The sequence below is a fragment of the Lampetra planeri genome, chromosome 10 (genome assembly GCF_965212315.1).
Source record: "Lampetra planeri chromosome 10, kcLamPlan1.2.h2, whole genome shotgun sequence".
Taxonomy (NCBI): Eukaryota; Metazoa; Chordata; class Hyperoartia; order Petromyzontiformes; family Petromyzontidae; genus Lampetra; species Lampetra planeri.
Window position 1 is genome coordinate 8,437,036 of NC_136116.1, and position 14,252 is coordinate 8,451,287.

Below are 14,252 nucleotides of genomic sequence, written 5' to 3' on the forward strand. Positions count from 1 at the left end.
GTTCGGGTATTTGGCAGCGAGCGGGAATCGAACCGTGGTTGTCCTGGCTCAGAGCGCAGTGCACAAGCAAAGATAAAGATCCCCCAGTATAGCCTTTAACAGACTGTTGGGGCAAGTACAGTTAAGCGAGCACCTATGAAGGCCGGCACGGCACGCGAGGGGGTGGGTGGCCAGCACCATGCCCAGCCGCATTTGTCTTCCCAGTGCTAATGTTTGCACACACACACACATTTTTACACACACACACAGGTAAAACGTGTATATGTCACCAGCCATTCAGGCACACATCATTAAAGGGAGATTACGTCATGCACATATAATTATATTAATAAAACAAGATCAACGCGAGATAACGACATTTACAAAGAGGCTCCGATCGTTACATTAAACGTCACGTAACCGCACAAGTCTATAAGTATAAATATACAGCGGGGTCTCTTCTGCCTCGTGTTTGCATTGACACTTCTTGTTGTTGAGGTTGTTTTCCCCCGCCCCCCAAGAGCCAACGCAACGTCACAGAGTCTTCGTGTGCACGTGATCATGACCCACACGTGGCGTCATCCGCCAATCACCGTCGCCACCACCATCATCACACAGTCGCTCCTCGAAATACTGCAATAAAACAATGACATCAGCAATATGCGTTCCTTTGAAGAGGGGAAATGAAAATAATGACATAAAAAATAAAATTGTCCGTGAGCTTGTGTTTGGATTTTATCATCGTGGACTGAAATAATCTATTTACCGTGTGTTCTATATTGTTCAAACAAAAATCGGAACTCTACCAGACTTCTCTTCACGCCATTACGCAGCTGTCTCCGACACAATTCAAACACATCACCGATCGCAACAACAACATCAACATCATAATAATTACCATCATCATACGTGTTATCACCACACTCATTAACACCGGCGACTAGGAAAAGCTGAATCCGGATGACAGCTCACGGATGCGACTCTCTCGGCTCAACTTCTTGAGCTTCATCCGCCGGTTCTGGAACCAGATCTTGACCTGGCGGTCGGTGAGGTTGACCCCGCGGCTGATCTCGAGACGCCGCTCGCGCGTGAGGTACATGTTGAAGAGGAACTCCTTCTCCAGCTCCAGCGTCTGGTACTTGGTGTAGGGGCAGCGCTTCTTGCGTCCGCTCTTGGCCGTCATCCAGTTTCCGTTGCTGTTGCTGTTGTTGTTGGTGGTGCTGCTGCTGTTGTTGTTGTTGATGCTGATGATGGGAGCTCTGGGTGTTTCCTCTGAGCGGAGGACACAGTGCGGGCGAGGAGACAGGAAGAAGATCCGTCGTGAGATTAGCAAGCCGTCGTTATCACGACGAAGGTGCTGACCATATTTACACACACAGACACAAAGATCCCCCGTATAGCCTTCACAGACGTTTGGGACAAGTGCTGTGAGCGAGCGCCTACAAAGTTTCCCCAGACAGAGGCCAAGGCGGCACGCGAGGAGGTTGTGTGGCCAGCGCCACGCTTAGCCGCCTTTGTCTCCCTAGTGGCAATGTTTACACGCTGCACCAAGTACTGTCCGCGTGCACTCATGCATACACGTATTTCGTAATGCATAATAATGCTGTAAGACTGAATCATTATGGTGATAATAATTGACAGTTGCTGGTCAACCCCTGGATGAAAGCCACACCGACACAAGTGTCCTTATAATGGGGGCCGTTTGACCATACTTCACCACGCTCGCCAGTGCGGGTTGGTGAATGGGACCCAGAAACCCGTTCTGATATCAACTGGCCGTGGCCTGGAATCGAACGAAAGGCAACTGCTCCGCAATGCACATACGGTGCTACACAGGCCTAACGAAGGCATAACATTGAGACACATAAAACTGAAACAATGGTGCATAATACGTACAATTATAATTATAATAATGCACTATTCCAGTAAGCGTGATCGAGTCTCAAATTGTATTAATAAACGTACGTATGCCCGCACACAAACATACCTACATAGGCCTACACACACACAAACATAAATAGGCCTACACACACAAATACGTAGATAAGCCTGCAAATACACGCAAACATACGTACATAGGCCGACACACACACAAATATTCGTACACAGGCCAATACACACAACAATACGTACATAGGCCTGTACACATGCACACACAAACATACGTGCACAGGCCTGAACACGCATGCACGTAACAAGCAGTCTCCATGCTTCAGTCGATGGGCCGCCACGGTGACTCGGAGATGTTAACTACATCGCCTGGTCTACAGGAGGTCGTGCGTTCGAACCCAACCCTGACGCCTGCTGCTGTTGGAGTTTGCGGTGTCTCTCTCCCCGCGGTCGCGTGGATTTCTCTCCGGGTCCTCCGGTTTTTCTCTCCACATTTAGAATCAACAACGTGCGTTTCGAGTGTTTGGCTGTTGTTGCATTTTCCACTCGATAAGCCACTTCGCTGAGCTATCATTTGTGGCCAAGTCGCTATTGAAAAAGAGCTGTATAGCTCAGTGGTGCCTTACCTGGTAAAATAAAAAAAAATAGTTTTGTTTATGGTTCAGTTTAGAGCAGTGGTGGTTCTTCTTCTTAACCTGGGGTGCACGCACGCGCTGGGGTACGAGATGGGGGTGCGAGACAGATTTTTTGTTAGAAGGTAAATAATCGAAAACACAAATTAAGCACGAGCACGTAAACACAACTACTTTGTCTCACCAAACCTACGTGTTAATTAGCATTATACATATAAAATATCGAATGAGAACCAAAGGGATTGCAGGCTGCACTAAAGGTTAACGGCCACTGGTTTAGACAATTCAAACTAGGGCTATACTGTTTGGTTCTTTCGCTAAGTCACGTAGGTAGAAATAAAACAAAATAAATCACGACGTTTCGATAGCAACACAAGCCATCGTCTTCAGGTGAAAATCACGATAGCCGCGATGTCTGCTGCGATTTTCACCGGAAGACGATGGCTCGTGTTGCTATCGAAACGTCGTGATTTATTTTGTTTTATTTCCACCTACGTGACTTGCCGAAAGAACCAAATAGTATGGATTCCTGCAGTCACGAAAGCTTCAAACCCAGATACAAACCAGGGCTGCCAAAACGATGACCGGTCCTGAACGGCAGGAGACGATACTCGTTTCCAGGTAAACGGTCGTAACGAATTCACCGATTGACAGGCGCGATCGTACAAACAGCACGGCGGCGTGAGACACCGCGTGGCACATTTGCAATTGTTTCTAAGTTGAAAGGCAACGGTGCAGCCCTGCCAATGGCTTCCTCACGCCACTGCTGGTGCAAGGGGCCTCCACTCGAGGGAGCTCTAGAGACGGCATTTGGCCTACTCTTCCATTCTGACCAGGCGCCTTGGAAGAGGTGGGCAATACCCACACTTCACCCCCCACCACACTTCGCGACCTGCTGGGTGGACAGGAAGCGATGGGGGGTTTCAGAAACTCTCTCCCGTTTTGTCAGCTGCCGCGCCGGGAGATAGCATTGCATCGGCCACCTCTGGATTGCATGTCCAGCGTTTTAACCATTACATCGCTGTGGTGGCTCGCTTCATTTGCGGTGTTATTCATTCGGCCACCGATAATGCAAAAATATAGACTTTAATAACCATAGTACTTTTTCAATTACATTTTTTTGTTTTACCAATTATATGGGACTATCGTTTTAAATGGGAAAATAACGGATAATACACTGTAACATGATAACAAATGTATGTTAAAAGCTTAAAAAAGTCAGAGTCTCCACGTGTTCGCCATCATTGTTAACGCACGCCTGGAATCTTCTCCAGGTGGTCTCCAGGAGTGTTCACATTTTTTTGAAGCACACTGTATATCTAAGACGGTCTTTTTCTGAGATCACGGAAGAGGATCGATGATTGTCTCAAACGTAATCATATTTTCTGAAGAACATCAGTCGGCCGAAACGTCGAAATTACATATTTTTCACTCAAATGTGTGTTTTCATGCATCGTGCGAACATCACTCGAGCAGCAAAAATGTAATACATACACGCTTGCACATACATACAGCACATACAGCACATACAGCACACACATATATGTGCCTTCCAGCTATGAACCGCAACATATCCTGAAGAAGGCCCGTGGGCCAAAACGTTGGCTATACATACACAACACGTATGCAGTACCTACGTAATATTTCCATGACTTGCCAATCCACTGCTGTGTGAAGGCCTCCCCACATCGTGTCGGCCGTGGAGGTTGCTTGACCATACCTCAACCACGCTGGTCGGAGCCACTTCAAGAAGGGGAGTTGTGGGCATCATTCCGGCGTCACGGTTCACATCTCACTTCGCCACTGCACTGACGTTAGCCGTGGCCGGGACAACTCATTGAGTTAGTGGGGTTCATAGTGCAGTTCCCTAACCACGCTGCCACCGCTCCAACGTGGATACATACACACGGAAGAATGCGTGGGCCCTCTAAACACCCCTTAAACGTGGCATTGGTCAAACTCCTACTACTAAAAATAAACACATTTATTTGACCAGGTAAGGCCCACTGAGCTATGTAGCTCTTTATCAGACTGCGAGCTGGCCACGAATGACAACTCAACGGGGGGGCTGATCTCGTGCAAATTTCTAGCAGCCAAATAGTCTAAACGCACGTTTCTAGATGTGGAGGGAAAACCACGCGACCACAGGGAGAGCATGCAAATTCCAAATATACTGCAGGCGTCAGGGTCGGGATCGAACCCACGACCCTCCTGTATACCAGGCGAGGCATTTAACATCTCTCCACCGTGGCAGACACTCCAATAGCGTCTGCCACGGTGGCGAGTTGTCCCTCGCAGAAAAAGTATTTCGATTCAGTGAGGTTTTTTTTTTTAACAAATCAAATTGCACCACTGAAATTCTTCCTCTGCTGCTATTAATCACTCGGTCGAGTCCACGATATTCACTCGGTAATTCACGTTTCACACAATACGTGGAGTGCAGCCAAACACCTCCCGGCCCGCTCCTCCTCCTCCTCCACACCCGGTGCCCCGACACATCCCGTCCGTGCAGAGAACGCGTAATTGTCCTTTCCAGTTGAAAACTATCGATCATCCATCGTCAGCAGCAGCAGCCATGCTCAATCCACTGCTGGATGAATGTCTCACTCGCTAAATCGCCCTCGACCGCCAAGATCATGCGACGTCGCAATTGTCGTTTTATCCCTGCGTACGATGATGTCTGTAGCGATGATGATGTGGAGGTTTGTGGCTGCTGCTGCTGCTGGGTCACGACGAGATGGCTGCAAGAGTTCGTGTCGTTTTGCTACTCTTCCTCCGTCGAAGGAGCCCAGGCTACAGTGGTGTTTGCTCTACGATCCAAGGTGTGGGTTGAATGGCCACATACGCACTGCCGCGGAGTGTCTTTAAATGTATGTCTATGTGTTTCTCTCTGTCTATATGGGTCTTTATATATCTCCGTGTGTCTCTATGTATATCCGTGTGTCTCTAAGGGTCTCTATGTGTTTCTGTGGGCTTACTATGCGGTCCATAGTGGGTGTTGCATGGCCACACTCGCACTGGAATAGGTTCACAGTAACGATCTTAGGTTTCACAGTCTCCAAAAATGCACACGTACAATGCAATACACTTCAGCTTTAAGCGCTGACGCAGCAATCTCTGCGTTGGAATTTGATGTTATATGATAATAATAATATAGACTGAGTTCTGCACATGTATTGTCATGTTTCGTGCGGGCGCGCACATTTGACAATATAATTATAGCGGGTGAGCACGCCAACACAAACCACACACACAGGCCGACACGACGCGCGGCCGCCAACACATAGGCAGCCAACACACACAATGAAACAATTAATACTCTCTTACGCAGACGAACATAAACACACAAACCACACACGAACGTGCAGATACACAGATAGACAACATGCTAACCAAGCCAAAGATAACAAACAAAACCCCCCCGTTTAGCCTTTTACAGACTGCTGGGGCAAGTGCTGTTAGCGAGCGCCTATGAAGAAGGCCGGCACGGCACACGATGGGATGGGTGACCATCACCACGCCCGGCCGCCTTTGTCTCCCTTGTGGTGATGTTTACACACCTGCATCAGATACTCATTTGAGGCCGAGTCAACCTAGGGGAGGCTCACAGGAACGGTTCAGAAAATCGTCAACAGTGTTGGCCGTGAGCGGGAATCAAACTCGGGTGGCAAGGTCCGGTGCGCAGCGCGCTTACCCACGACACTGCCGCTTTCCACTACCTATAAAGACACACAAAGACAAAGACCCCCAGTATAGCCTCAACAGACTGTTGGGGCAAGCTTTGTCAGCAAGTGCTGTTCGACATCTCATCTTATGCATGTATATAGCACCTTAATCCAGGGGGCTTTACAACAATTATATATTTTAAAATGCACATAAGATGGTAGTAGTTGAAATAAGAAGTGGGGGTGTAGTAATGGTTGCAAACAAAGACAAAGATCCCCCTATAGCCTTAACAGACTGTTGGGGCAAGTTCTGTTAGCGAGCGTCTATGAAGGCGGGCATGGCACGCGACAGGGTGGGTGACCATCACCACGCCCGACCGCCTTTGTCTCCATAGTGGTGGTGTTTTCACACCGCACCAGGTACTCATTTGAGGCTGAGTCGACCTAGGGGGAGGCCCAGGACCGGTTCAGATAATCGTCACTGGTGTCGGTGGCCGCGAGCGGAAATCGAACTCGGGTCGTCGGGTTCGTAGCGCAGCGCGCTAACCGCTGCACCACCGCTCCACGTACGCACAGACACACAAAGACAACAGCACGCACACGGACACACGCAAAGACAACAACACACACACGGACACACACAAAGACAACACACACACACAGTGACACACGCAGAAGCCGCGCGTCACATGACTCCCCCGTCGAGTGGAGGGCGCGACGCGACTCCCTCTGCATTAATTGCGTGCGGCTGTCGCATTTTATACGGAGATGGTGCGGGCCCCCCTCCACTACACCTCCCGCCCCCCCAAACGTCCGAGACACCACCCGGCCCACCCATCATCTCATCGCGCTCCTCACCTCCCGCCTCCTTGCTCCCCGATCTCCCGTCCGCTTCGACCATGATGAGTCGTCCGGGTGACGCCGCCACCTCGACCGCCGCAGCCGCCGCCGCCGCGTTCTCCGGCTGCTGCGCCTCCCGACTCGCTCCGTCGCCCGCCGCCTCTTCCCGCTCCTCCCCCTCCTCCTCGGCCGCCGACTTCCCCGCGGGCGAAGGCGCCGCCGCCACCGCGGACGAGGGAGCAGCCGCAGCCGCCGCGTCCTCTTCCCCGTGCTGCAGAAGCCCGAAGGAGTCCCTCGACGGTCTGTACGCTTGGCCAAGGTAGAAGTATCCTGGCACGGGCACTCCGGGGCTTTCCGCCGCAGCGGCCGCGGGCTCCGAGGCGAGCGAGCGCGCGAAGTCCGTCTCGCCCTTGCCGCTGCAGTAGGCGGCCTCCTCCTTGATGGCGTGCGAGAAGGAGCAGGGCCCTTGCGAGGCCTCCTGGAGCTGACCGCACGCGCGGCTCGACTCCACCCAGGAGCAGCCGTCGCTGGCTGCGCTCGCGTACGCGTGAGGGTGCAGGGAGCCCGTCTGCTGATGCTGCTGCTGATGCTGCGGGTGATGCTGCTGATGCTGCTGCTGGTGGTGCTGGTGGCCGTGGTGGTGGTGATGTTGCTGCTGCTGGTGATGATGATGAGGATGATGGTGGTGATGATGATGCAGACCGTGCGCGTGCTGTGGAACATCGTGACGCTTCGACAGCGCTTGCACGAGGCCACAGTTTTGTGCGGAGCCGTAACCAACCTGCAGGTGACCGGCGCCGTGGGCCATATAGAGTCCGCTTCCTAATCCTCCTGCTGCTGCTGCTGTTGCTACACCACCACCACCACCAGCGCCACCACCACCAGTACCACCCCCGTAGTAAACCTCCCCGGCTCGACCCGCGCTGATGAGCGAGTCGACGAGGAACGAGTTGGCGATCCCAGCGCCGTTGGTGCACGACGCCATGGCGTGCGCCACGCCGCACAGCGCTCCGGCCAGATGATGAGGATGATGAGGAGAAGGAGGATGAGGAGGAGGAGGCGCCTTCCACGCCGACATGGCTCACGAAGAAAACATTCGCACATGGAGAGGGGACAACTAAACCCCCACCCCCCCTCCCAGGCAGCTCGTGCCGCGTCACGTGGCGTGCCGGCCAATCGCGCCGACACCGCGAGACGCGCCGCGCGCACTCCGCGTTCTCCTCCTGTCCTCCTCCTCCTACTCCACCACCACCCCGCGTCCCCCTCCTGCTCCTCCTCCTGCTCCTCCTGCTCAACCACCACCACCCCGCGTCGCGTCATCGGAAGGTGTCGCGCGCGCTCTCTCTCGCTCCTCTCTCTTTCGCTAGCCGAGCCAGATTTGGGGAGAATTTTCGCATTGTTTATTTTGAAGGCGCGAGAGAGAGAGGGAGAGACACCAGGCACGGCGACGCCCCCCCCCCACTCGACTGTTGCTGTGTGACAGCCGTGAGACGGCCGGCCGGGCGGGCGGGCGGGCGTGCGAACGAGTGCGTCGTAAGGGCGCGCAGTGGTGAGAGCGCGACTCGACGGATCGCGTCGTAGGCGATGGGTCGTGAGCGCGCTCCGTCACTAAACGCAGCCACGGTGGGGCCCGACACGCGGCCAACATCAGTGCGAATGTCTAAAACCGGTTCTGCGTCTTAACCCCCCTTAGGGCCGACTCGGTCGTGAATGACTTCCACGCGCGCTGTGTGAACGTCGGCTCGCCGGGAGAGACAAAGGTGGCCTGGCGTGGTCGTGAGCCCTCCAGACATCTCAATCAACGTTCCGGTCTTCTCGCTCGAACGACATTTGCACCCAAAATTCTACCGAAGGACTTACGCGGGCGATCTGTGTTTCGTGTTTGTTGCGTATGTGTTTACGTGTCTTTGTGCGTTGGGTGGGCGTTTGCTTTGGGTGTTTGTGTTTATCGGTTGTGTGTGTCGCGTATGTGTTTTGGGTGTGTGATCTGTTTAATGTGTTGTGTGTATGCGTGTATCTTTCGTATGTGAGTTGGGTGTGCGTGTACGTGTTGTTTATGTGTGTGTGTGTTGGATGTGCGTGTATCTTCATTGCTTTTAAAGAGATGGTGATATGATCTCGTTTCGCAGATCTCAATCGCAGTCTTTGATTTTTGCTATAAACAATATTTGAAGCGCACGACGGTAGTATCACATCATCAACAACAGCAGCAACAACAGCAGCAACAACAGCACCACTATGTACGCGTATGAGCGAGAAGGGAGCGCGCATAGCTCCCAATCAGCACGCGGCTGCGACTAAATAAAATGACAAACCAGTGAAATGCACACACACATATAAAGATAAAGTTCCCCCGTGTAGAATAACAGACTGTAGGGGCAAGTGTTGTTAGCGAGCACCTATGAAGGCCGGAACGGTACACGAGGCGGTGGGTGGCCAGCACCACGCCCGACCGCCTTTGTCTCCCCAGTGGCGATGTTTACACACCGCTCCAGGTACTCATTTCATACACACGTACACCCGACAACCCACACTCGTATTGTTTTCATTTAATTTCACACTTTTCACTCCATTCAATCATTGCCACGCCCGCCGATACCTTCAACCTCCTCCGCCGTACCCCCCCCCCCCGATGCGTCAATTAAATTATTTAGAGATAATTATTTAGAGATAATTATTTAGAGATAATTATTTAGAGATAATTATTTAGAGATAATTATTTAGAGATAATTCCCAGCGTTCCCATTGGCTCCGTCAGCGAGAGCGCCTCACCACCAGCCGCTCCGCGAACGCACGGCGAGGCGCCTGCCGTGGCCTTCTCTGCATGTTTGTGTTGTTGTTGTTGGGTTGAGGCGGAAGAGGAGCGAAAGAGATGGGGGGGGGGGTGTGAGAGGAGACGAGGGAAGGGGGAAGGAGGAGGTTGACAAGGTGGGAGGAGAGGAAAACGCTGTGAGATGTGCAGAGAGAGAGAGGAAGAGAGGGGAGATGATTCGAGAGGCGAGGGGACGAGATGAGAGGAGCTATATGGGATGTAATGAGAGGATACGTGAGCAGAGAGGGGATGAGATGATGAGAGCTGGGGGATGGAGTTAGATACGAGAGGCGAGGGGGTGAGATGAGAGGGGATGGAGTGAGAGGTAGGAAGGAGTGAGAAGTGGTCTCCAACTCGGGCGCCTCGATTCGACAGACGCAGCGTCGGCGTTCGTCACGCAGGCCAAGGATGAAGATGTCACGAATGTCAGAGGCCTCACATCACGGTCGTTCACACGCGCCGACGGCGAATTGAACAGCAACACGACAACGCCTACATAATTCGGCATCCATTTGCACGGCGCGATATTTTATTCAGGACCATTTCCATTGTTTTGCTGCTTTTGCGATCATTAATTGTTTACGGTAAAACTCAAAAGAAGGTTGTTTTCCGTTGTCGACCAATCGTGAAAGGTAGAAATTGTGTGGTCGATAATTCGGCTGCTGCCTGGCCTCCTTACTGTCGAGCAAAGTTAATATTCGTAATGTCTTAGGCTAATCTTGTTATTTATACTACACCGCGTGTATATTTGATTAGCCTTAAAGCGCCAAAGTTGCCGATTCTCAATAAAATAAAATAAACCTTTTAGTTGCAACTGCACAGTACTGATATGTGTACAGGAGAAGTATGCAGGCCTCTATGTACAACAAAGACAAATATCCCCCGTATAGTATTAACAGAATGTTGGGGCAGTGCTGTTAGCGAGCTACCTATGAAGGCCGACACGGCGCACGAGTGGGCCACACTACGCCCGGCCGCCTTTGTCTCCCTAGTGGCGATGTTTACTATACACAGCGCCAGGTACTCACTTGAGACTGAGTCGACCTATGGGAGGCCCAGGACCGCTTCAGATAACCGTCACTGGTGTTGCCCATGAGCGGGAATGGAAATCTGGTCACCAGGTTCGTAGCGCAGCGCGCTAACCGCTACACTGCCGCTCCCCAACACACACACACGCACTTTGCAGACTAAATAATTTTACTCACAAAAATATTTTAGACTGATGAAAAAAACAATCATCTGTTCATGTTGTACACGTGTTACACTTAACCACCGTGTCTGTATAGAATTTTGAACGAAAAGGAAATATATGTAAACACGTATTTATTAACAACGCTCGGAGTGGCATAATACACCGTACAGAAGAACTCGGACCGATAATGTGATTTACAGACCGCAGAACAACTATCCAATGGTCTTCACTAAACGCAATCGGCCCAGACATCCAATAATCATAATAAGAATCTCCACCGCATCACTGGGTATTAAATATTGAACACGCGTGATGTCTTGCACTCCTGTAGCGCGTGGTGTTATCCACTCAGGTCGACGAGCGTCTCATTCGTGTAAATCTGGCTCGGTAACTCAGATAACCAACCCGACCCCTCGGCCAATTAACACAAAACACAACCATTAGCGTCACAGCGGAGAATATGAGTAACGCTACATATATATACACAAGCAAACAACGCGACGTCTGCTCCTTCACACAGCGTTCCCTCCACGTGTAAAAAAACACACGCAATTTTGTCTTTTTTTTCTTTTACATCCCATCAGCCACACGGACAGACATTCTGTGAGTGCAGCCACTTCGTGTGCGCTACGCCGAGAGAAAACCGCGCACCAATTGCATCTCTCACAGGAGTTGAACCGTCATCCGCGCAGTGGCGTCCACGCGTCTTGGCCGACCGTCGTCTGCTCAGAGAAGGGACGACGACGCCAATTTGCCAACCTTCGAAATCAGAAAACCACGGTGCCAAACTGCGACATCCTTTTTTTAGTTGAAGTCGGTCACCTCTGTATGTCCAAAATCTCACTCACTCTCTCTCGCTCGCTCGCGCTCCTGTGCGAAGAAGAAACTCAACACATTACCCGCCAACGCCTCTGTGCCATTTGAAATAGAATATCTAACAAGCGACGGTTCGGGCAACGATTCTGCCTCATAGCATGCGTGTGCTGCGATCAATTTACGTGCCGTGAAGAAGGGCCGTTGCCAGAAACGTTGCCCTTTAATATATAATAAAAAATTAAAAGCCACACACAGTGCTGCTGTTATTATTGGCGGACGTGTTGAGTTGTTGGGGTTAATCATGCTTGTTGCACACCGCTGCCAATGCAGCAGCATCACCAAGGAGCATCGCCCGAAACGTCACACAACGTTAAACAGTATATCCATTTTTCTTCTTGGTTCTTTCGGTAAAGTCACGTAGAAGGGAAATAATAAAATAATAAAAATAAAACATAATAAAATACAATTCTCACGACGTTTCGGCCACAACGCAAGCAGCCGTCCTCAGAGTATATTACAATGGATATACTTTGAAATCGAAAAGTATATCCATTATAATGCGGTGAATGCGGTGGAGTTGGATTTCTGTCTTCCCCTTATTTCTCTCTCCCCACCAGTAATTAATTGCAGCTGCGCTTAATAAGCGCGACAGACGCGAGTCCTTTATTAACGTCGCGAGCAGCGGCGATAAGCAAAGGATACAAGATGAGAGAAAACTACATCGGTAAACACGCGCCCGCTTGGTGACCGTCACATCGAAGACGACGTTGTTGTTGTTGTTCTGAACCACAAAGACAAAGATCCCCCGGATAGCCTCAACATACCTTTTTTGGGGGCAAGTTGCTGTTTGCAGGGTGGCAGCAGCTGTGATGAAGGCCGTCACGCCGCGAGCCCGGAGTGCGTGACCCAATACTATATATATATAAATACACACGTGTTAAATATTACTTTTAAAAAAACGCGCAGTCATGCCTGATGTTTAAGAAGCTCACAATATCCATACATGACATGGCATTGCTTGATTCATCGTAACGCATGCACGCTAAAGATGGGTGATGTGTGAGTGTACTTGTGGCGCACGTGTTTCCACGTAGACATTCATACGTTTAAAATGTGTGTGTGCTGTGTTCTGTTGTGTAGGAAAGTACTATGTGTTTTATATATATGTGTGTGTATGGAATGCAATATTCGATTCCCGCTCACTGACAACACCAGTCACGATTCTATGAATCGATCCTGGGCCTCACCGAGGTTCACTCAATTTCCAATGAGTACCTGGTGCGATGTGTAAACATTGTCACTGGGGAGACAAAGGCGGCCGAGCGTGGTAGTGCTGGCCACCCACCCCCTTCGCGTGCCGCGCCGGCCTTCTTAGGTGCTCGCTAACAGCACTTGCCCCAACAGACTGTTAAGGCTACACGGGGGATCTCTGTCCTTGTAGTACATTGAACATACGACGTGCAATATTAGACCAACGCCACACGCACACACACGCGCACTGCGCGTAATACTTTTATCCTGAGCGTGATTGCACCCATTCACGTGTTGGCTTTGAACTCTGATTTGAGTTGGAATTTTCGTTGAAAACTTCGGCGAGATCTCCATCGCCACGGGACGGGGGTTGGGGCCGTTTTGCCCCAGACGTGAAACCGGCTCCGCTAATGAACACGTCTCAATCCGGCTCATTACACGTATTTATAAACACAACGCAGGCTTTGGGGGACAACAACAACAACAAAATGCGCTTCGTGAAGCAATACAAGGGTATCGATTACCAAAAATCTCGGCCGTCTGCGTTTAATTTGAATAAATAACAGCACGAACTTTAACACTTACTCGAACATTAAATAGAACGAGTTTACATTTTCTCGCACATGTTAGCGCTCAAGTTGTGCGTCCACGGGGTCTTGAGACACGACTTCAAAACGTCTTCGAAGACGCAGAAACAACAACAACAACGACAACAACAACGACAACAACGAGACTTCAATATCACAGCCAAGAGCGCTCTGGTGACGTCACTGCAGTCGAGTTGAATAAATCGCCAAGGAAGTGGCGCCCAAGTGACGTCACTGGAGCGCTCGTGACTGAATGATTTTTTATTACGATGATGCGTGTGATGCACCACGTGTGTGTGATGCACCACGTGTGTGTGATGCACCACGTGTGTGTGATGCACCACGCGTGTGTGATGCATCACGTGTGTGTGTGATACACCACGTGTGTGTGATGCACCACGTGTGTGTGATGCACCACGTGTGTGTGATGCACTGTGTGTGTGATGCATCACGTGTGTGTGTGATGCACCACGTGTGTGTGATGCACCACGTGTGTGTGATGCACCACGTGCGTGTGATGCACCACGTGTGTGTGATGCACCACGTGTGTGTGATGCACCACGTGCGTGTGATGCACCACGTGCGTGT

The 14,252-nt window shown here is 50.9% G+C and overlaps 1 protein-coding gene across 1 annotated transcript; it reads right to left on the bottom strand.

The window, feature by feature from the left end:
- Positions 1-304: 304 nt before the first annotated feature.
- LOC144721159 (homeobox protein Hox-A10-like) lies at positions 305-8,073 on the bottom strand. Its single transcript, XM_078598552.1, has 2 exons — positions 7,025-8,073; positions 305-1,251 (listed from the first exon to the last, which is right to left on the bottom strand). Exons 1-2 carry the CDS (start codon positions 7,989-7,991, stop codon positions 920-922), a joined length of 1,299 nt encoding a protein of 432 aa, XP_078454678.1. The 5' UTR covers positions 7,992-8,073; the 3' UTR covers positions 305-919.
- Positions 8,074-14,252: the final 6,179 nt, after the last annotated feature.

What these genes read in the sequence shown, in the direction of transcription:
- LOC144721159 (XM_078598552.1), bottom strand. Translation starts at nt 7,991, where the DNA reads ATGGCGTCGTGCACCAACGGCGCTGGGATCGCCAACTCGTTCCTCGTC. An exon ending in GGGGAGCAAGGAGGCGGGAG is followed by an intron (nt 1,252 to 7,024) that starts GTGAGGAGCGCG and finishes TCCTCCGCTCAG; the next exon opens with AGGAAACACCCAGAGCTCCC.